Source organism: Physella acuta, unplaced genomic scaffold (genome assembly GCF_028476545.2).
Source record: "Physella acuta isolate Inbredline_101_S28 unplaced genomic scaffold, ASM2847654v3 ptg000727l, whole genome shotgun sequence".
In the NCBI taxonomy this organism is placed as follows: domain Eukaryota; kingdom Metazoa; phylum Mollusca; class Gastropoda; family Physidae; genus Physella; species Physella acuta.
The window spans coordinates 266,418-290,114 of record NW_026732245.1 but is presented as its reverse complement, the minus strand read 5'-3'; the positions used below and the strand labels follow the sequence as shown (position 1 = coordinate 290,114).

Below are 23,697 nucleotides of genomic sequence, written 5' to 3'. Positions count from 1 at the left end.
TGTAGTGGACAGAGCTTTATTGTCGCTCTAAGACTGTAGTGGACAGAGCTTTGACTCTAAGACTGTAGTGGACAGAGCTTTAATGTCGCCCTAAGACTGTAGTGGACAGAGCTTTGACTCTAAGACTGTAATGGACAGAGCTTTAATGTCGCCCTAAGACTGTAGTAGACAGAGCTTTAATGTCGCTCTAAGACTGTAGTGGACAGAGCTTTGACTCTAAGACTGTAGTGGACAGAGCTTTAATGTCGCTCTAAGACTGTAGTGGACAGAGCTTTGAATCTAAGACTGTAATGGACAAAGCTTTAATATCGCCCTAAGACTGTAGTAGACAGAGCTTTAATGTCGCTCTAAGACTGTAGTGGACAGAGCTTTGACTCTAAGACTGTAGTGGACAGAGCTTTAATGTCGCTCTAAGACTGTAGTGGACAGAGCTTTAATGTCGCTCTAAGACTGTAGTGGACAAAGCTTTAATGTCGCTCTAAGACTGTAGTGGACAGAGCTTTAATGTCGCTCTAAGACTGTAGTGGACAGAGCTTTAATGTCGCTCTAAGACTGTAGTGGACAGAGCTTTGACTCTAAGACTGTAGTGGACAGAGCTTTAATGTCGCCCTAAGACTGTAGTGGACAGAGCTTTAATGTCGCTCTAAGACTGTAGTGGACAGAGCTTTAATGTCGCTCTAAGACTGTAATGGACAGAGCTTTAATGTCGCTCTAAGACTGTAGTGGACAGAGCTTTGACTCTAAGACTGTAGTGGACAGAGCTTTAATGTCGCTCTAAGACTGTAGTGGACAGAGCTTTAATGTCGCTCTAAGACTGTAGTGGACAGAGCTTTAATGTCGCTCTAAGACTGTAGTGGACAGAGCTTTGACTCTAAGACTGTAGTGGACAGAGCTTTAATGTCGCTCTAAGACTGTAGTGGACAGAGCTTTAATGTCACCCTAAGACTGTAGTGGACAGAGCTTTAATGTCGCTCTAAGACTGTAGTGGACAGAGCTTTAATGTCGCTCTAAGACTGTAGTGGACAGAGCTTTAATGTCGCTCTTAGACTGTAGTGGACAGAGCTTTAATGTCGCTCTAAGACTAGACAGAGCTTTAATGTCGCTCTAAGACTGTAGTGGACAGAGCTTTGACTCTAAGACTGTAGTGGACAGAGCTTTAATGTCACTCTAAGACTGTAGTGGACAGACCTTTAATGTCGCTCTAAGACTGTAGTGGACAGAGCTTTAATGTCGCTCTAAGACTGTAGTGGACAGAGCTTTAATGTCGCTCTAAGACTGTAGTGGACAGAGCTTTAATGTCGCTCTTAGACTGTAGTGGACAGAGCTTTAATGTCGCTCTAAGACTAGACAGAGCTTTAATGTCGCTCTAAGACTGTAGTGGACAGAGCTTTGACTCTAAGACTGTAGTGGACAGTGCTTTAATGTCACTCTAAGACTGTAGTGGACAGACCTTTAATGTCGCTCTAAGACTGTAGTGGACAGAGCTTTAATGTCGTTCTAAGACTGTAGTGGACAGAGCTTTAATGTCGTTCTAAGACTGTAGTGGACACAACTTTAATGTCGCTCTAGTACTGTAGTGGACAGAGCTTTAATGTCATTCTAAGACTGTAGTGGACAGAGCTTTAATGTCGTTCTAAGACTGTAGTGGACACAACTTTAATGTCGCTCTAAGAGTGTAGTGGACAGAGCTTTAATGTCATTCTAAGAGTGTAGTGGACACAACTTTAATGTCGCTCTAAGAGTGTAGTGGACAGAGCTTTAATGTCATTCTAAGACTGTAGTGGACACAACTTTAATGTCGCTCTAAGACTGTAGTGGACACAACTTTAATGTCGTTCTAAGACTGTAGTGGACACAACTTTAATGTCGTTCTAAGACTGTAGTGGACACAACTTTAATGTCGCTCTAAGAGTGTAGTGGACAGAGCTTTAATGTCATTCTAAGACTGTAGTGGACACAACTTTAATGTCGCTCTAGTACTGTAGTGGACAGAGCTTTAATGTCATTCTAAGACTGTAGTGGACACAACTTTAATGTCGCTCTAGTAATGTAGTGGACAGAGCTTTAATGTCGCTCTAGTAATGTAGTGGACACAACTTTAATGTCGCTCTAGTACTGTAGTGGACAGAGCTTTAATGTCATTCTAAGACTGTAGTGGACAGAGCTTTAATGTCATTCTAAGACTGTAGTGGACACAACTTTAATGTCGCTCTAGTAATGTAGTGGACAGAGCTTTAATGTCATTCTAAGACTGTAGTGGACACAACTTTAATGTCGCTCTAAGAGTGTAGTGGACAGAGCTTTAATGTCATTCTAAGACTGTAGTGGACACAACTTTAATGTCGCTCTAGTACTGTAGTGGACAGAGCTTTAATGTCATTCTAAGACTGTAGTGGACACAACTTTAATGTCGCTCTAGTAATGTAGTGGACAGAGCTTTAATGTCGCTCTAGTAATGTAGTGGACACAACTTTAATGTCGCTCTAGTACTGTAGTGGACAGAGCTTTAATGTCATTCTAAGACTGTAGTGGACAGAGCTTTAATGTCATTCTAAGACTGTAGTGGACACAACTTTAATGTCGCTCTAGTAATGTAGTGGACAGAGCTTTAATGTCATTCTAAGACTGTAGTGGACACAACTTTAATGTCGCTCTAGTAATGTAGTGGACAGAGCTTTAATGTCATTCTAAGACTGTAGTGGACACAACTTTAATGTCGCTCTAGTAATGTAGCTGACCGCTCTAAGACTGTAGCTAGCTGACCGCTCTAAGACTGTAGCTGACCGCCCTAAGACTGTAGCTAGCTGACCGCTCTAAGACTGTAGCTGACCGCTCTAAGACTGTAGCTGACCGCTCTAAGACTGTAGCTGACCGCCCTAAGACTGTAGCTAGCTGACCGCTCTAAGACTGTAGCTGACCGCTCTAAGACTGTAGCTGACCGCTCTAAGACTGTAGCTGACCGCTCTAAGACTGTAGCTGACCGCTCTAAGACTGTAGCTGACCGCTCTAAGACTGTAGCTGACCGCTCTAAGACTGTAGCTGACCGCTCTAAGACTGTAGCTGACCGCTCTAAGACTGTAGCTGACCGCTCTAAGACTGTAGCTAGCTGACCGCTCTAAGACTGTAGCTGACCGCTCTAAGACTGTAGCTAGCTGACCGCTCTAAGACTGTAGCTGACCGCTCTAAGACTGTAGCTGACCGCTCTAGTAATGTAGCTGACCGCTCTAAGACTGTAGCTGACCGTTCTAAGACTGTAGTGGACACAACTTTAATGTCGCTCTAAGACTGTAGTGGACACAACTTTAATGTCGCTCTAGTAATGTAGCTGACCGCTCTAAGACTGTAGCTGACCGCTCTAGTAATGTAGCTGACCGCTCTAAGACTGTAGCTGACCGCTCTAGTAATGTAGCTGACCGCTCTAGTAATGTAGCTGACCGCTCTAAGACTGTAGCTGACCGCTCTAGTAATGTAGCTGACCGCTCTAGTAATGTAGCTGACCGCTCTAAGACTGTAGCTGACCGCTCTAAGACTGTAGCTGACCGCTCTAAGACTGTAGCTGACCGCTCTAAGACTGTAGCTGACCGCTCTAAGACTGTAGCTGACCGCTCTAAGACTGTAGCTAGCTGACCGCTCTAAGACTGTAGCTAGCTGACCGCTCTAAGACTGTAGCTAGCTGACCGCTCTAAGACTGTAGCTGACCGCCCTAAGACTGTAGCTGACCGCTCTAAGACTGTAGCTGACCGCTCTAAGACTGTAGCTGACCGCTCTAAGACTGTAGCTGACCGCCCTAAGACTGTAGCTAGCTGACCGCTCTAAGACTGTAGCTGACCGCTCTAAGACTGTAGCTGACCGCTCTAAGACTGTAGCTGACCGCCCTAAGACTGTAGCTAGCTGACCGCTCTAAGACTGTAGCTGACCGCCCTAAGACTGTAGCTGACCGCTCTAAGACTGTAGCTGACCGCTCTAAGACTGTAGCTGACCGCCCTAAGACTGTAGCTGACCGCTCTAAGACTGTAGCTGACCGCTCTAAGACTGTAGCTGACCGCTCTAAGACTGTAGCTGACCGCCCTAAGACTGTAGCTGACCGCTCTAAGACTGTAGCTGACCGCTCTAAGACTGTAGCTGACCGCTCTAAGACTGTAGCTGACCGCTCTAAGACTGTAGCTGACCGCCCTAAGACTGTAGCTGACCGCCCTAAGACTGTAGCTGACCGCTCTAAGACTGTAGCTGACCGCTCTAAGACTGTAGCTGACCGCTCTAAGACTGTAGCTGACCGCCCTAAGACTGTAGCTGACCGCCCTAAGACTGTAGCTGACCGCCCTAAGACTGTAGCTGACCGCCCTAAGACTGTAGCTGACCGCTCTAAGACTGTAGCTGACCGCCCTAAGACTGTAGCTGACCGCCCTAAGACTGTAGCTGACCGCCCTAAGACTGTAGCTAGCTGACCGCTCTAAGACTGTAGCTAGCTGACCGCTCTAAGACTGTAGCTGACCGCTCTAAGACTGTAGCTGACCGCTCTAAGACTGTAGCTGACCGCCCTAAGACTGTAGCTGACCGCCCTAAGACTGTAGCTGACCGCTCTAAGACTGTAGCTGACCGCTCTAAGACTGTAGCTAGCTGACCGCTCTAAGACTGTAGCTGACCGCCCTAAGACTGTAGCTGACCGCCCTAAGACTGTAGCTGACCGCTCTAAGACTGTAGCTGACCGCTCTAAGACTGTAGCTGACCGCTCTAAGACTGTAGCTGACCGCTCTAAGACTGTAGCTGACCGCTCTAAGACTGTAGCTGACCGCTCTAAGACTGTAGCTGACCGCTCTAAGACTGTAGCTGACCGCTCTAAGACTGTAGCTGACCGCTCTAAGACTGTAGCTGACCGCTCTAAGACTGTAGCTGACCGCTCTAAGACTGTAGCTGACCGCTCTAAGACTGTAGCTGACCGCTCTAAGACTGTAGCTGACCGCTCTAAGACTGTAGCTGACCGCCCTAAGACTGTAGCTGACCGCTCTAAGACTGTAGCTGACCGCTCTAAGACTGTAGCTGACCGCTCTAAGACTGTAGCTAGCTGACCGCTCTAAGACTGTAGCTGACCGCACTAAGACTGTAGCTGACCGCCCTAAGACTGTAGCTGACCGCTCTAAGACTGTAGCTGACCGCTCTAAGACTGTAGCTGACCGCTCTAAGACTGTAGCTAGCTGACCGCTCTAAGACTGTAGCTGACCGCCCTAAGACTGTAGCTGACCGCTCTAAGACTGTAGCTGACCGCTCTAAGACTGTAGCTGACCGCTCTAAGACTGTAGCTGACCGCTCTAAGACTGTAGCTGACCGCTCTAAGACTGTAGCTGACCGCTCTAAGACTGTAGCTGACCGCTCTAAGACTGTAGCTGACCGCCCTAAGACTGTAGCTGACCGCCCTAAGACTGTAGCTGACCGCTCTAAGACTGTAGCTGACCGCCCTAAGACTGTAGCTGACCGCCCTAAGACTGTAGCTGACCGCCCTAAGACTGTAGCTGACCGCCCTAAGACTGTAGCTGACCGCTCTAAGACTGTAGCTGACCGCTCTAAGACTGTAGCTGACCGCCCTAAGACTGTAGCTGACCGCCCTAAGACTGTAGCTGACCGCCCTAAGACTGTAGCTGACCGCTCTAAGACTGTAGCTGACCGCTCTAAGACTGTAGCTGACCGCCCTAAGACTGTAGCTGACCGCCCTAAGACTGTAGCTGACCGCCCTAAGACTGTAGCTGACCGCCCTAAGACTGTAGCTGACCGCCCTAAGACTGTAGCTGACCGCCCTAAGACTGTAGCTGACCGCCCTAAGACTGTAGCTGACCGCCCTAAGACTGTAGCTGACCGCTCTAAGACTGTAGCTAGCTGACCGCTCTAAGACTGTAGCTGACCGCTCTAAGACTGTAGCTGACCGCCCTAAGACTGTAGCTGACCGCTCTAAGACTGTAGCTAGCTGACCGCTCTAAGACTGTAGCTGACCGCTCTAAGACTGTAGCTGACCGCTCTAAGACTGTAGCTGACCGCTCTAAGACTGTAGCTGACCGCTCTAAGACTGTAGCTGACCGCCCTAAGACTGTAGCTGACCGCCCTAAGACTGTAGCTGACCGCTCTAAGACTGTAGCTGACCGCCCTAAGACTGTAGCTGACCGCCCTAAGACTGTAGCTGACCGCCCTAAGACTGTAGCTGACCGCCCTAAGACTGTAGCTGACCGCCCTAAGACTGTAGCTGACCGCCCTAAGACTGTAGCTGACCGCCCTAAGACTGTAGCTGACCGCCCTAAGACTGTAGCTGACCGCCCTAAGACTGTAGCTGACCGCCCTAAGACTGTAGCTGACCGCTCTAAGACTGTAGCTGACCGCTCTAAGACTGTAGCTAGCTGACCGCCCTAAGACTGTAGCTGACCGCCCTAAGACTGTAGCTGACCGCCCTAAGACTGTAGCTGACCGCCCTAAGACTGTAGCTGACCGCCCTAAGACTGTAGCTGACCGCCCTAAGACTGTAGCTGACCGCCCTAAGACTGTAGCTGACCGCTCTAAGACTGTAGCTGACCGCTCTAAGACTGTAGCTGACCGCCCTAAGACTGTAGCTGACCGCCCTAAGACTGTAGCTGACCGCCCTAAGACTGTAGCTGACCGCCCTAAGACTGTAGCTGACCGCCCTAAGACTGTAGCTGACCGCCCTAAGACTGTAGCTGACCGCTCTAAGACTGTAGCTAGCTGACCGCCCTAAGACTGTAGCTGACCGCCCTAAGACTGTAGCTGACCGCCCTAAGACTGTAGCTGACCGCCCTAAGACTGTAGCTGACCGCCCTAAGACTGTAGCTGACCGCCCTAAGACTGTAGCTGACCGCCCTAAGACTGTAGCTGACCGCCCTAAGACTGTAGCTGACCGCTCTAAGACTGTAGCTAGCTGACCGCCCTAAGACTGTAGCTGACCGCCCTAAGACTGTAGCTGACCGCCCTAAGACTGTAGCTGACCGCCCTAAGACTGTAGCTGACCGCTCTAAGACTGTAGCTGACCGCCCTAAGACTGTAGCTAGCTGACCGCCCTAAGACTGTAGCTGACCGCCCTAAGACTGTAGCTGACCGCCCTAAGACTGTAGCTGACCGCCCTAAGACTGTAGCTGACCGCCCTAAGACTGTAGCTGACCGCTCTAAGACTGTAGCTGACCGCCCTAAGACTGTAGCTGACCGCCCTAAGACTGTAGCTGACCGCCCTAAGACTGTAGCTGACCGCCCTAAGACTGTAGCTGACCGCCCTAAGACTGTAGCTGACCGCCCTAAGACTGTAGCTGACCGCCCTAAGACTGTAGCTGACCGCCCTAAGACTGTAGCTGACCGCCCTAAGACTGTAGCTGACCGCCCTAAGACTGTAGCTGACCGCCCTAAGACTGTAGCTGACCGCCCTAAGACTGTAGCTGACCGCTCTAAGACTGTAGCTGACCGCCCTAAGACTGTAGCTGACCGCTCTAAGACTGTAGCTGACCGCCCTAAGACTGTAGCTAGCTGACCGCTCTAAGACTGTAGCTGACCGCTCTAAGACTGTAGCTGACCGCCCTAAGACTGTAGCTAGCTGACCGCCCTAAGACTGTAGCTGACCGCCCTAAGACTGTAGCTAGCTGACCGCCCTAAGACTGTAGCTGACCGCCCTAAGACTGTAGCTGACCGCCCTAAGACTGTAGCTGACCGCCCTAAGACTGTAGCTGACCGCTCTAAGACTGTAGCTGACCGCCCTAAGACTGTAGCTGACCGCTCTAAGACTGTAGCTGACCGCTCTAAGACTGTAGCTGACCGCCCTAAGACTGTAGCTGACCGCTCTAAGACTGTAGCTGACCGCCCTAAGACTGTAGCTGACCGCCCTAAGACTGTAGCTGACCGCTCTAAGACTGTAGCTGACCGCCCTAAGACTGTAGCTGACCGCCCTAAGACTGTAGCTGACCGCCCTAAGACTGTAGCTGACCGCCCTAAGACTGTAGCTGACCGCCCTAAGACTGTAGCTGACCGCTCTAAGACTGTAGCTGACCGCCCTAAGACTGTAGCTGACCGCCCTAAGACTGTAGCTGACCGCTCTAAGACTGTAGCTGACCGCCCTAAGACTGTAGCTGACCGCCCTAAGACTGTAGCTGACCGCCCTAAGACTGTAGCTGACCGCCCTAAGACTGTAGCTGACCGCCCTAAGACTGTAGCTGACCGCTCTAAGACTGTAGCTGACCGCCCTAAGACTGTAGCTGACCGCCCTAAGACTGTAGCTGACCGCCCTAAGACTGTAGCTGACCGCCCTAAGACTGTAGCTGACCGCCCTAAGACTGTAGCTGACCGCCCTAAGACTGTAGCTGACCGCCCTAAGACTGTAGCTGACCGCCCTAAGACTGTAGCTGACCGCCCTAAGACTGTAGCTGACCGCCCTAAGACTGTAGCTGACCGCCCTAAGACTGTAGCTGACCGCCCTAAGACTGTAGCTGACCGCCCTAAGACTGTAGCTGACCGCCCTAAGACTGTAGCTGACCGCCCTAAGACTGTAGCTGACCGCCCTAAGACTGTAGCTGACCGCCCTAAGACTGTAGCTGACCGCCCTAAGACTGTAGCTGACCGCTCTAAGACTGTAGCTGACCGCCCTAAGACTGTAGCTGACCGCCCTAAGACTGTAGCTGACCGCTCTAAGACTGTAGCTGACCGCTCTAAGACTGTAGCTGACCGCCCTAAGACTGTAGCTAGCTGACCGCCCTAAGACTGTAGCTGACCGCCCTAAGACTGTAGCTAGCTGACCGCCCTAAGACTGTAGCTGACCGCCCTAAGACTGTAGCTGACCGCCCTAAGACTGTAGCTGACCGCCCTAAGACTGTAGCTGACCGCCCTAAGACTGTAGCTGACCGCCCTAAGACTGTAGCTGACCGCCCTAAGACTGTAGCTGACCGCCCTAAGACTGTAGCTGACCGCCCTAAGACTGTAGCTGACCGCCCTAAGACTGTAGCTGACCGCCCTAAGACTGTAGCTGACCGCCCTAAGACTGTAGCTGACCGCCCTAAGACTGTAGCTGACCGCCCTAAGACTGTAGCTGACCGCCCTAAGACTGTAGCTGACCGCCCTAAGACTGTAGCTGACCGCCCTAAGACTGTAGCTGACCGCTCTAAGACTGTAGCTGACCGCTCTAAGACTGTAGCTGACCGCCCTAAGACTGTAGCTGACCGCCCTAAGACTGTAGCTGACCGCCCTAAGACTGTAGCTGACCGCCCTAAGACTGTAGCTGACCGCCCTAAGACTGTAGCTGACCGCCCTAAGACTGTAGCTGACCGCCCTAAGACTGTAGCTGACCGCCCTAAGACTGTAGCTGACCGCCCTAAGACTGTAGCTGACCGCTCTAAGACTGTAGCTGACCGCCCTAAGACTGTAGCTGACCGCCCTAAGACTGTAGCTAGCTGACCGCTCTAAGACTGTAGCTGACCGCCCTAAGACTGTAGCTAGCTGACCGCTCTAAGACTGTAGCTGACCGCCCTAAGACTGTAGCTGACCGCCCTAAGACTGTAGCTGACCGCCCTAAGACTGTAGCTGACCGCCCTAAGACTGTAGCTGACCGCCCTAAGACTGTAGCTGACCGCCCTAAGACTGTAGCTGACCGCCCTAAGACTGTAGCTGACCGCCCTAAGACTGTAGCTGACCGCCCTAAGACTGTAGCTGACCGCCCTAAGACTGTAGCTGACCGCCCTAAGACTGTAGCTGACCGCCCTAAGACTGTAGCTGACCGCCCTAAGACTGTAGCTGACCGCCCTAAGACTGTAGCTGACCGCCCTAAGACTGTAGCTGACCGCTCTAAGACTGTAGCTGACCGCTCTAAGACTGTAGCTGACCGCCCTAAGACTGTAGCTGACCGCCCTAAGACTGTAGCTGACCGCCCTAAGACTGTAGCTGACCGCCCTAAGACTGTAGCTGACCGCCCTAAGACTGTAGCTGACCGCCCTAAGACTGTAGCTGACCGCCCTAAGACTGTAGCTGACCGCCCTAAGACTGTAGCTGACCGCTCTAGTACTGTAGCTGACCGCCCTAAGACTGTAGCTGACCGCCCTAAGACTGTAGCTGACCGCCCTAAGACTGTAGCTGACCGCCCTAAGACTGTAGCTGACCGCCCTAAGACTGTAGCTGACCGCCCTAAGACTGTAGCTGACCGCCCTAAGACTGTAGCTGACCGCCCTAAGACTGTAGCTGACCGCCCTAAGACTGTAGCTGACCGCCCTAAGACTGTAGCTGACCGCCCTAAGACTGTAGCTGACCGCCCTAAGACTGTAGCTGACCGCCCTAAGACTGTAGCTGACCGCCCTAAGACTGTAGCTGACCGCCCTAAGACTGTAGCTGACCGCCCTAAGACTGTAGCTGACCGCCCTAAGACTGTAGCTGACCGCCCTAAGACTGTAGCTGACCGCCCTAAGACTGTAGCTGACCGCCCTAAGACTGTAGCTGACCGCCCTAAGACTGTAGCTGACCGCCCTAAGACTGTAGCTGACCGCCCTAAGACTGTAGCTGACCGCCCTAAGACTGTAGCTGACCGCCCTTTTTCAAAACAAAATGCACATCCGATTGGCGTGACCGGAACGTTTAGGGCGGTATCGATTCTCCCATTTCTGGTTTGGATCTGGGCCTGAGACGACGATGACAGATCCGTGACCCGAGTCATTAGCCACTTCCGGCACACGGGACATCAGGCGAACGATCCGCTGGTCGACCTCAAGATGACGGCTGATGGGCTTCAGCGGGCGAGTGTGTAGTGTTTGGTGGATAGTGTCATGACACCACAGCTGGTGGTAACACCAGATTATGTCATGACACTAGAGTATGTCATGAGAGTATGTCATGACACCAGAGTATGTCATGACACCAGAGTATGTCATGACACCAGAGTATGTCATGACACCAGAGTATGTCATGACACCAGAGTATGTCATGACACCAGAGTATGTCATGACACCAGAGTATGTCATGACACCAGAGTATGTCATGACACCAGAGTATGACACCAGAGTATGTCATGACACCAGAGTATGTCATGACACCAGAGTATGTCATGACACCAGAGTATGTCATGACACCAGAGTATGTCATGACACCAGAGTATGTCATGACACCAGAGTATGTCATGACACCAGAGTATGTCATGACACCATAGATGGCCATGACACCAGAGTATGTCATGACACCAGAGGATGTCATGACACCATAGATGGCCATGACACCAGAGTATGTCATGACACCAGAGTATGTCATGACACCAGAGTATGTCATGACACCAGAGTATGTCATGACACCAGAGTATGTCATGACACCATAGATGGCCATGACACCAGAGTATGTCATGACACCAGAGTATGTCATGACACCAGAGTATGTCATGACACCAGAGTATGTCATGACACCAGAGTATGTCATGACACCATAGATGGCCATGACACCAGAGTATGTCATGACACCAGAGTATGTCATGACACCAGAGTATGTCATGACACCAGAGTATGTCATGACACCAGAGTATGTCATGACACCATAGTTTGTCATGACACCAGAGTATGTCATGACACCATAGTTTGTCATGACACCAGAGTATGTCATGACACCAGAGTATGTCATGACACCAGAGTATGACACCAGAGTATGTCATGACACCAGATTATGTAATGACACCAGAGTATGACACCAGAGTATGTATTGACACCAGAGTATGTCATGACACCAGAGTATGTCATGACACCAGAGTATGTCATGACACCAGATTATGTCATGACACCAGAGTATGTCATGACACCAGATTATGTAATGACACCAGAGTATGACACCAGAGTATGTCATGACACCAGAGTATGTCATGACACCAGAGTATGTCATGACACCACAGATGGCCATGACACCAGAGTATGTCATGACACCAGAGTATGTCATGACACCATAGTATGTCATGACACCAGAGTATGTCATGACACCACAGCTGATGTTAGGTTCACGCCCGGCTAGTGTGTGGTACTCTAGTGTGTGGTACTCTAGTGTGTGGTACTCTAGTGTGTGGTACTCTAGTGTGTGGTACTCTAGTGTGTGGTACTCTAGTGTGTGGTACTCTAGTGTATCGTACTCTAGTGTATCGTACTCTAGTGTATCGTACTCTAGTGTATGGTACTTTAGTTTGTGGTACTTTAGTGTGTGGTACTCTAGTGTGTGGTACTCTAGTGTGTGGTACTCTAGTGTGTGGTTCTCTAGTGTGTGGGACTCTAGTGTGAGTACTCTAGTGTGTGATACTCTAGTGTGTGGTACTCAAGTGTGTGTTACTCTAGTGTGTCGTACCCAGACATAAAAATTATTCCAAAACATGGTTTGACTAATGCCTGCGTCAGTAACTTAAGTCAAAGTTACATTCAGGTAGAGATAATAGTTAGGTCGCTGGTACAGTCAGTAAGTTAGGTCACAAGTTAAGTTGGTGAGTTACGTTAGAAGTTCAGTCAGTGAGCTAGATAAGTAGTACAGGTATCTGGTTATACCACTAGTAAAGATATTGAGTTATATCACTAGTACAGATATTGAGTTATATCTCTAGTACAGATATTGAATTATATCACTAGTACAGATATTGAATTATATCCCTAGTACAGATATTGCATTATATCACTAGTACAGATATTGAGTTCTTTGCCTAAGTCGTTTAGCGCAAAGAGAAAAAAGATTAAAAACCATTAAAGAGAAGAAAATAATTACATCATTGTCGCACGCTTTGAACCAGCTGTATTAAAGGACAATTTTTTTTTAATGGCGATCATTACTTTCTTTGTGGGACATAAAAGTTTTTGTAAAATAGTGTGTAACATATGGCTTAGCGAGTAGCACAAAGATTTCTTGCATTGTGCAACATCCTTATACACAATATGTAGCACAGCATTTTTATAGCATCGTGCAACATCCTTATACACGATATGTAACACAACCCTTTTTATAGCATTGCGTAACTTCCTTAGATACAAAATCTAATCCACCATTTTATGGATTTGTGCAATATCCTAATTAATCCACTATATGTAACACAGCATTTTATAGCACTGCTTAGAGAGATTTTGCAATACACAATTTATGTAGCATTGTGCAATATCTGTAGATATCACAATTCACATATCAGAGTCCACCCTTCACTGTTCACACATCACATTTCACATATCACGAACCCAACACCAACCACCATTTGAACACCAAACAGACGTGCCAGAATGTCATAACCAGCTGTAAGTTGTAAGTCTCTGACAACAACCAGAATTTGAGTCAAAACAAGGCCGTTCAAAAACGAATTAATTTATCCAAACAAAATTTGTTTACCACTTGTCAAGAGTTGTCCGCTAAAAAAAACGGAAAGGGAGATAACACTTTAGAGAAACCAAATTCTATCATGCTAGGTTGTCTTTTCTTTTTCTTTAACATTTTGTACAAGTATGGGTAGGGAGAAAGGGGGTTAAAAGTGGGGGGGGGGGAGTGGAAAAGAGGGGGGGGGGGGGTTCATCCAATATAGAACACCGGATTCCAGGATTCCAGATCGACTAGACACGTTGACAGAGCACATGGCTCAAGTGATTATGCGATTGTTTACACCGGAAGTGACGCGCGCGGCGCAGTTCTGCAGAGAAAGGACACCGCCGAGTGTACACTGTGAGCGATGACAGGCGAGGATTTCTTGCTCGCGTTCAAATCCCTTCTATAGTTTGATTGGTTTTTGGCCGTAAGACTCTTGAGGACGCTCGGCGTACTTCTGAAAAGTAAAGTTTTTTTTTTTTTTAAATACCGGTTGGACATTTGAGATGTATTATTTTTTTAATTTTTTTTTCCAGGTGTTTGCTTCCTATTTGGCTTTCTGTGGCATCGGTCTGAAGAACGCTCAGTTGTACGAGAGATCGCTCTTAGAGAATCGTCGAAACCAAGTAAGTCATGGTTGTACCACTAAAGTCACGGTTGTATCAGATAAGTCACAGTTGTATCAGATAAGTCACAGTTGTACCAGATAAGTCACAGTTGTACCACTTCAGTAACAGTTGTATCACTTAAGTCACAGTTGTACCACTTCAGTAACAGTTGTACCACTTCAGTAACAGTTGTACCACTTAAGTCACAGTTGTACCACTTAAGTCACAGTTGTACCACTTCAGTAACAGTTGTACCACTTAAGTCACAGTTGTACCACTTCAGTAACAGTTGTACCACTTCAGTCACAGTTGTACCACTTCAGTCACAGTTGTACCACTTCAGTAACAGTTGTACCACTTCAGTAACAGTTGTACCACTTCAGTAACAGTTGTACCACTTAAGTCACAGTTGTACCACTTCAGTAACAGTTGTACCACTTAAGTCACAGTTGTACCACTTAAGTCACAGTTGTACCACTTAAGTCACAGTTGTACCACTTCAGTAACAGTTGTACCACTTCAGTCACAGTTGTACCACTTAAGTCACAGTTGTACCACTTCAGTAACAGTTGTACCACTTCAGTAACAGATGTACCACATAAGTCACAGTTGTACCACTTAAGTCACAGTTGTACCACTTCAGTAACAGTTGTACCACATAAGTCACAGTTGTACCACATACGTCACAGTTGTATCAGATAAGTCACAGTTGTGTCACTTCAGTAACAGTTGTACCACATAAGTCACAGTTGTACCAGATAAGTCACAGTTGTACCACTTAAGTCACAGTTGTACCACTTCAGTAACAGTTGTACCACTTAAGTCACAGTTGTACCACTTCAGTAACAGTTGTACCACTTCAGTCACAGTTGTATCAGATAAGTCACAGTTGTATCAGATAAGTCACAGTTGTATCAGATAAGTCACAGTTGTATCACTTCAGTAACAGTTGTACCACATAAGTCACATTTCTACCAGATAAGTCACAGTTGTACCACTTAAGTCACAGTTGTACCACTTAAGTCACAGTTGTACCACTTCAGTAACAGTTGTACTACTTAAGTCACAGTTGTACCACTTCAGTAACAGTTGTACCACTTCAGTAACAGTTGTACCACTTAAGTCACAGTTGTACCACTTAAGTCACAGTTGTACCACTTCAGTAACAGTTGTACCACTTAAGTCACAGTTGTACCACTTAAGTCACAGTTGTACCACTTCAGTAACAGTTGTACCACTTAAGTCACAGTTGTACCACTTAAGTCACAGTTGTACCAGATAAGTCACAGTTGTACCAGATAAGTCACAGTTGTATCAGATAAGTCACAGTTCCACCAATTAAGTAATATCTTCATCTAATCGTAAATTAATCTGAAAACTCCTTATTAGCATTCTGTAAGTCATTTCTTGATAGTCCCAGTCACATCATTACCAGAAAGTCAAGACCACGCCTACAAAATCACCCCCTCCCCCCTATTTTCAAGCTTGTGATGCGGAGTCGGCTAGTGACTCGAGTCCGCAAACATTCGAGCTTGTGACGCGGACTCAGCGAACACACCCTGTCCTCGAAGTCAGCGGTCTAACATTTTTGTATTCGCGTCAGTGACGCGTCATCAGACTCCGTGTCACGCGTCGAGCATGCGCGAAGCTTGATTGACGTCTCTGCTAGTTGTTTGTGGTGGAACCGGCACTGGCGCTGATTAACGAGGAAGGGAGATAATTAAAATTCAGGGGAAGTAATTATCTGACATCGGTTTTTACGTGACAGGCAAAGGGCGGGTAATAAGTATATCCGAGGCAAGGAATCTTTACCTGATGTTAAATTTATAGATTACGAACCTTGGAGTTTACAACTTATCATGTTACGAAGTTTTCGACTTACGAACATTTTGATTAAGAACGTTTCAGCTTACGAACATTTCGGTTACGAACTTTTCGGCAACGAACATTTCAGATTACGAACATTTCAGTTACGAACTTTTCGGCCTACGAACTTTTTCAGGCTATGAACATGTTTTCGTTACCTAATACACTCAAAGTAAATAGAACATTCTTTGATTAAAAATAAACGGAACATTCTTCGACGCCAAATCAATGAAAAAAAAAACTGCGATAATAAATATAAGGAAAATACTTTCACACTATATACAGCGAATATGCAATATACATGGAACACGTTTCAATACTGTATACGTGGACAATTGTTTTACCACTTTCATCAATATCTAACACTCAAAAAGTTATTCGTGACAAAATACTTGGAAAACTCTTCGATAAGAAATACAAGCACACTGATCGTTCAATGTAAAAGGTATCGAAAATAAAAGTTCTATAGAAAATACAAGGACAATAGTTTTTCGATTACATAATACACGGAAAAATTATTTGATTCAAATTACTCGAGATATACTCGATACCAAATACACGGAAAATTACTTCATATAATATATACAGAAAATATTCGGAACCCTATACACAGAAAATGACTTAATATAAAATATACAGAAAATATTCGGAACCAAATACAGGGAAAATGATTTTAAAATACACGAGAACCATTCAATACCAAACACCCAAATGCAGCAAATCTTTAAAAAAAAAACACCCACTACTTCCTGTGCTTAGCGTTAATGGCTATTCCGTGTGGTGAGAGACGCACAAAGAAAAGCGGTGTTTAATGACTTAAAAATATTCTTCCAAACAACTCTCTCTACAAGCTTTTAAAAAACTCATGTGACGTCAGAACATTCTAAAATGGTTTCAGTTGCCAATGGGGGTAAAAAAAAAAGTTGCAAAACACCTTATCGATATCCAAGCTTTTAATGCTGGCATAGAACCTTTTTTTTTTTTGTGGGGCTCAGAAAAGGATTTGAATATTGGGAACAATAGGGCGTTATGGGAGCTCTTCTGTTGAGCTGGTTAGTGTTTCATGGGTGGGGGGGGGGGGGGGGGGGGGGAGGTCGTAACTCGAGGCAAGTTACACATCTGTAGGCGTAGTTTTACTTAAAAACAAACAAAAACAAAAATAACTGTTTCGGGTACGGTTTCCGAAGCCCAGTCCCGAAGTTCAGCAAGTCTTTTTTTTTTTTTTAAAAATCCGCGTGAAGATTATAAATATATTCCTTAACGTTGAAAGTGTATACCTAGTATTTTAATGTTAAGAAATACATTTTTTTAAAACTGAAACATAGTAGCAGGTTGAAATCAACAAATTTTTAATATCGCAACGTGTGGAATTTAACTTATAAACCAGCACATTGTGAAAATCTTTGCGGAAATCTGCAGAAGCAAAACACTTTTCATTTAAACGAAAGGTGTGTGTGTGTGTTTTTGTTTATGGTGGGGGTGTGGAGGAGGGTGGTACTTTACTTCTCACCCGGATATAGAACGGATCCAAGAGCGAGTAAAATACAACACATAAATAAACCCACATATTATCAAAATATATTTTTTTAAATCTCTAAAAATAGCCACAGTTTAAAATATCTAATCACAGAAAAATAAACCCACGTGTTTTTAAGATATATTGTTTTCTAAATTCTCTAAAAAAAGGCCACAGTTTAAATTTATCAAACAGAAAAATAAACCCACATGTTATTAAGATATATTGTTTTCAAAATTCTCTAAAAATAGCCACCAATTAAGCAAAAATTGAGCAAGCAAATAACACCTCGAGTAAATTGTGTGATCGAATTAGACCCGGGGTTTGGGTCTCTCACAGGAAAACACCTGTCCACAGTTTACTCCGCTCGGCCGAATGACGTCACGCGCAGGTAACCTATAACTGCTGTTTATCACCTTTGAAGTGCACGGCAATTAATTACACCTGCCAAAGATGAAAAAAAAAACCCCCGTAATTTCCGAGTTAATAAAAAACCGGTCGATTATTTCATACCACTAGGGGGATAAAATTTTACGACATTGTTTAATTGTTGGTCTATGCCTCAACGTTTTCTCAGTCGGCGGCCATCTTTAGGGGCGATCGTTGTAGTTGTCAGACGCAGACGTGTAATAAAAACCTGTTTCCGGTCATTGTTCAGGGTAGTCTTTGTGATAGGTTTTATAATGTAATTCATCTATTTTTATGTCTCCGGTTTTTTTCTTGATTCTTTGTTAATGTTAAAAAAAAATGAGTTATTTGATGTATTTATTTTTTAATTCCAATAATGTAAGTCTTTTGTGTGTTTTTGTATTGTGGGTGCTGTTTTTATTTATTTCTTGATCTTTGTAGTGAGGTTTTTTATTTATTTCTTGATCTTTGTAGTGAGGTTTTTGTTTATTTCTTGATCTTCTTTATAGTGAGGTTTTTATTTATTTCTTGATCTTCTTTATAGTGAGGTTTTTATTTATTTCTTGACCTTTTTATAGACAGGTTTGAATTTATTTCTTAATGGCCTTTGGGGTGCTGTTTGTATTTATTTCTGAATCTTTTTTGTAGTGAGGTTTTTATTTATTCCTTGATCTTATTTGTAGTGTTTTTTTCACGTGTACACAAAATTCTATAATCTGTGTACACACTAAAAATTCCCAATGCCAGAACATTTCTCCCGTACACAGTTGTCTAACGACTTCCTTGATCTGTTTATCTCTCGGACACTTCCGGTTCCGGTCACCCTGGGCTCCGTGTTGATATTTGTCTCACCATTTCCAGCAAGGCCGTCTAAATTTAGACACCCCGTCTGTGACGCCATTATTGGATGCGACATTACTCTCCATTAGTCCGCGCGCAAGGTGAAGGACGGTGCTTTTTTGTTTTGTTTTATGTGAGTAAATAACAGCTGTTATGGGGTGTGATGTTGTGATGCGGTTTTTGAAAATGTCGTTCAGAAAGTGACATTGGAATACTTTTGTTAGTGTGGGTCTGACGCATTCGTGTGTGTGGATGGGGGGTGGGGGGTGATAGAGATGATGGGGAAACACTGTTATAAGTTGAATAGGTCAGGAAGTCCTAACAAGTAAGGAGATTATACTGGTCAATGACGACATACTGACCAGTGACGACATACTGACCAATGACGACATACTGGTCAGTGACGACATACTGGTCAGTGACGACATACTGGTCAGTGACGACATACTGACCAATGACGACATACTGGTCAGTGACGACATACTGGTCAGTGACGACATACTGGTCAGTGACGACATACTGTGACGACATACTGGTCAGTGACGACATACTGGTCAGTGACGACATACTGGTCAGTGACGACATACTGTGACGACATACTGGTCAGTGACGACATACTGTGACGACATACTGGTCAGTGACGACATACTGGTCAGTGACGACATACTGGTCAGTGACGACATACTGTGACGACATACTGTGACGACATACTGTGACGACATACTGGCAAATGAAGACATATTTAACAACTAGTTGGACAGTAGGTGCTATTAATTAAGAAATGGCCGACCACAGTGACGCATGCTCATAGGCGTCACTGTAAGAGTGGAGGGGGGTTAACTCCTAAGGGAAGTCCCCGACCCATATTTTGTTCCTGTTAAAAATCTTCTTGCTATTCCTGCCCACACAAGTAGTGTAGGAAGTGGGAAAAAAGGGTTGTACAAGCTACGGAACACCGTGACATACCAACAACAACAATGTGTCAGAAACCCAAAACATCAGCTCAGACAGAGGTAACACATGATATATCTTGGCACCAGTCAGCTGAATACCTGGACCATACCTCACACATGGATCTCACTACTGTCAGAAAATGTATAATAAACTATAATATACTTGTCTAGCGCAGAAAGTATGATATGATATATGTCTGCTCGTTCGAGTGTATGTGCATGCATGATAATACACACACACATATATATACATATATATATATATATATATATATATATATATATATATATATATATATATATATATATATATATATATATATATATATATATATATATATATATATATATATATATATATATATATATATATGTATGTATAACTGAAAAAATATGTTCGAGTTTAATCTCTAAAGAACAAAAAAAATCTAAAAAAAATTAAATGGGATGAAATTTAAAGATATTAGCCCCGAGATTAATATATTTGTTTGAATTAAAGTGTGCACTTTTGTAAGCCAGGCTAAACACAACATTTAAAAAAAAAAACTTTATCTTCTACATCTACAAAAAATATAAATCTGTCGGCGAACTTGATATCAGTTGTCATCTAAACACCTCAAGTAGCGAGTTGAACGCAGTAATCAAACACCTGATGCGTGTGTCGAGTCTGGTGAAGAAGTTTAGAGCTTTGTTGAGTGTTAAAAACGTGTTAACCTACAATTTTTGATGATGAAAGTAGAGCTGATATTTATATCATCGAACTATTATTGATATTGTTGAAAACGACATATAAGGACTGAATTACACATTTCAACAAATTTGAATGCTCAATGTTGCTTTAAAATTTTAATTTCGTTATTTAAAAAAAATTCTTATGGCTTGTAAAATTACTTTTTTTTATATTTTGTAAACATATTATGTTATTTTAACATCAATGCAATAGATACAATGGTTGTCACTATATATAGATGTATACATATACATGCCACGTGCATATTATCTCCTATATCTTGACCACATCTCTCCTATGTCTTAACCACACCTCTTCCATGTCTTGACCACACCTGTCTCATGTCTTAACCACACCCCTCCCATGTCTCGACCACGCCTCTCCATGTCTTGACTACACCTCTCCCAAGTCTTGACCACACCTCTCCCAAGTCTCGACCACACCTCTCCCAAGTCTTGACCACACCTCTTCCATGTCTTGACCACACCTCTTCCATGTCTTGACCACACCTGTCTCATGTCTTAACCACACCCCTCCCATGTCCTGACCACACCTCTCCCAAGTCTTGACCACACCTCTTCCATGTCTTGACCACACCTCTCCTATATCTTGACCACACCTCTCCTATATCTTGACCACGCCTCTCCCATGTCTTGACCACACCTCTCCTATATGTTGACCACGCCTCTCCATGTCTTGACCACACCTCTCCCAAGTCTTGACCACACCTCTCCCAAGTCTTGACCACACCTTTTCCATGTCTTGACCACACCTCTTCCATGTCTTGACCACACCTGTCTCATGTCTTAACCACACCCCTCCCATGTCTTGACCACACCTCTTCCTTATCTTGACTACACCTCCCCAATGTCTTGACCACAAATATGTGTGTGTGTGTGTGTATAATTATGTGTGTGATAGTGTGTTTATATATAAGCTTGTGTGTGGGTAAGAGTGTATTTGTGTGTGTAAGCGTGTGTGTAAGCGTGTATGCTACAGTCCGGACAAGGTTTTTTAATTACATTGTATGATTTTCATTCCTTAAAACTTTACGACAATTTAATTCCCATTAAGATGCGTTTAACTTTTTTTGCGAAAGATTAGTAATGTCAGTAAAAAAAAATAAGCCTGATCTGTGTTAGAGGGTAGTTTGTAGCTAACGCTAATATGTTTAGACCAGCCTTTTATGTTCTAGTTTTGAACGATCTCTGTTGTGATATGGTACATAGTTGGATTCGAAGTTTGTTAGAGTAAGGACACACAAGTGACATACAAGAAGAAGTTATCAGAAATATTTATTGTTCACATTGGAATACGACATGGGTATTTCGTTGATTGGTTGATGGTATGACAAAACAAGCTAGAGAAAACAAACTGGAATCCAACGGATGTTAACAGCTCGTAGTCTTGGATTTCGCAGATTTGCCCTGCCTTCTCGCACACAGTTTCTTCCAGGCATCTTTTCAGGGGGGGGGGGGGGGCGAAGCCCCCGGAAATTTTTTTTACGCCCCCCCCCCCCCGAACGAAATGAAATTTATATAATTTATATATAGAAAATATATACTTTTAACAGTGTCCGCCCCCCCCCCGAAGAAAGTCTACCGCCCCCCCCCCCGAAAATTTCAAGTGCCCCCCCCCCCCCCCGGAGAAAAAAAGTCTGGAAGAAACACTGCTCGCACAACGTCAACAACAAATGCAGAACTAATTGTATTGATTGAAGAAGCAGTAACAATCAATTTAATGATAGCCCATGACGTTCTGATTATAATCAGCAGCAATAAAACGCGTTTTAACACTCTGAGAAAATGTAGAATTCAAATGCATTGTCAAAAAAATTCAATCAGGATCTATAACTAAATGTGGTCTCTTTTACTGTATGGCTTGGAGCTAGATTACAGACAGTGGAGAATGAAATAAGAGCATGGAAAAAAGTGGTGGTTAGTGGCTTAGGGATTCAAGAATCCGTGATATTTATTTCTCTTTAATATAGTTCAGTGATCCAGGTAAGATGTAATGCAATCAATCAAATCAAAAGTATCTGATCTCTCACGTTGAAGTTGAGAGAATCGTAAGAATCTTACAAAGAACAAGTCGCGTCTTTTTTTATAACAAAACTGGCTATTGAAATTGTACATTACGCGTTAATACACTTGGTTTCTTTACTAAGTGTTAAGAGAGTTATCTACTCACCAATCCAGTACAAATACTTGCGATTTTTGTTAGCGAAAAAAGCACCCCCACCCCCACACACACTCATCACAACCATCTTGGACAAAGTTTGTAGAGCGGTTTTTAACGTAACTAACTTTTTTAAAAATGTTACACAATTATACAATGCACAGTACAATTCGTTTCTTTCTGAGAGCTAAAGGTTGTTTACTCAGAATCCTGTGTAATTTTGCTATTTTATTTAGCCTAAAAGCGCCCCCCCCCCCTGCACCATCTTGATAAAAGTCACTAACGTATTTTACAGTCCAACAATCGTACAATACGTTTTAATACAATTGGTTTCTTTTAATAGTGGTAAGGTTTATCGACTCAACAATCTAGTGTAAATTCTTCCGTTTTAAGTCTCGAAAAAGCGCCCCCCCCCCCCCAACTAGGAAAAGCTTCAAAGCGGTTTTGCCGGTCACTGTTTCTTAAGAGTATATGTTTTACATTAAGAAATCAAGGTAGAAAACAGTTAAATCAGTATGTAAAGGCGTGTAGCCATTACATTTTTTAACTTAGACAGTTTATAATTCAAAACTGCAGCATAAAATCAGCTTTAAAAAATTTTTCCCACCCCTTTTGACGCCCCCATAGGGTCGGCCGCCCCCCCCTAGCTACGCCTCTGCACCTCTCCTATATCTTGACCACATCTCTCCTATGTCTTAACCACACCTCTTCCATGTCTTGACCACACCTGTCTCATGTCTTAACCACACCCCTCCCATGTCTCGACCACGCCTCTCCATGTCTTGACTACACCTCTCCCAAGTCTTGACCACACCTCTCCCAAGTCTCGACCACACCTCTCCCAAGTCTTGACCACACCTCTTCCATGTCTTGACCACACCTCTTCCATGTCTTGACCACACCTGTCTCATGTCTTAACCACACCCCTCCCATGTCCTGACCACACCTCTCCCAAGTCTTGACCACACCTCTTCCATGTCTTGACCACACCTCTCCTATATCTTGACCACACCTCTCCTATATCTTGACCACGCCTCTCCCATGTCTTGACCACACCTCTCCTATATGTTGACCACGCCTCTCCATGTCTTGACCACACCTCTCCCAAGTCTTGACCACACCTCTCCCAAGTCTTGACCACACCTTTTCCATGTCTTGACCACACCTCTTCCATGTCTTGACCACACCTGTCTCATGTCTTAACCACACCCCTCCCATGTCTTGACCACACCTCTTCCTTATCTTGACTACACCTCCCCAATGTCTTGACCACAACTCTTCCATGTCTTG

General features: G+C 44.9%; 1 protein-coding gene across 2 annotated transcripts in view; it reads left to right on the top strand.

Annotated features, from left to right (window-relative positions):
• Positions 1 to 23,697, top strand: part of LOC131950000 (dual 3',5'-cyclic-AMP and -GMP phosphodiesterase 11) — a 178,726-nt gene that overhangs the window by 121,140 nt on the left and 33,889 nt on the right. For both annotated transcript variants that reach the window (XM_059311994.1, XM_059311993.1), the window contains exon 3: positions 13,845 to 13,934. In XM_059311994.1, the coding sequence (XP_059167977.1) occupies positions 13,845 to 13,934 (90 nt within the window). The remainder of the gene's footprint in view (positions 1 to 13,844; positions 13,935 to 23,697) is intronic.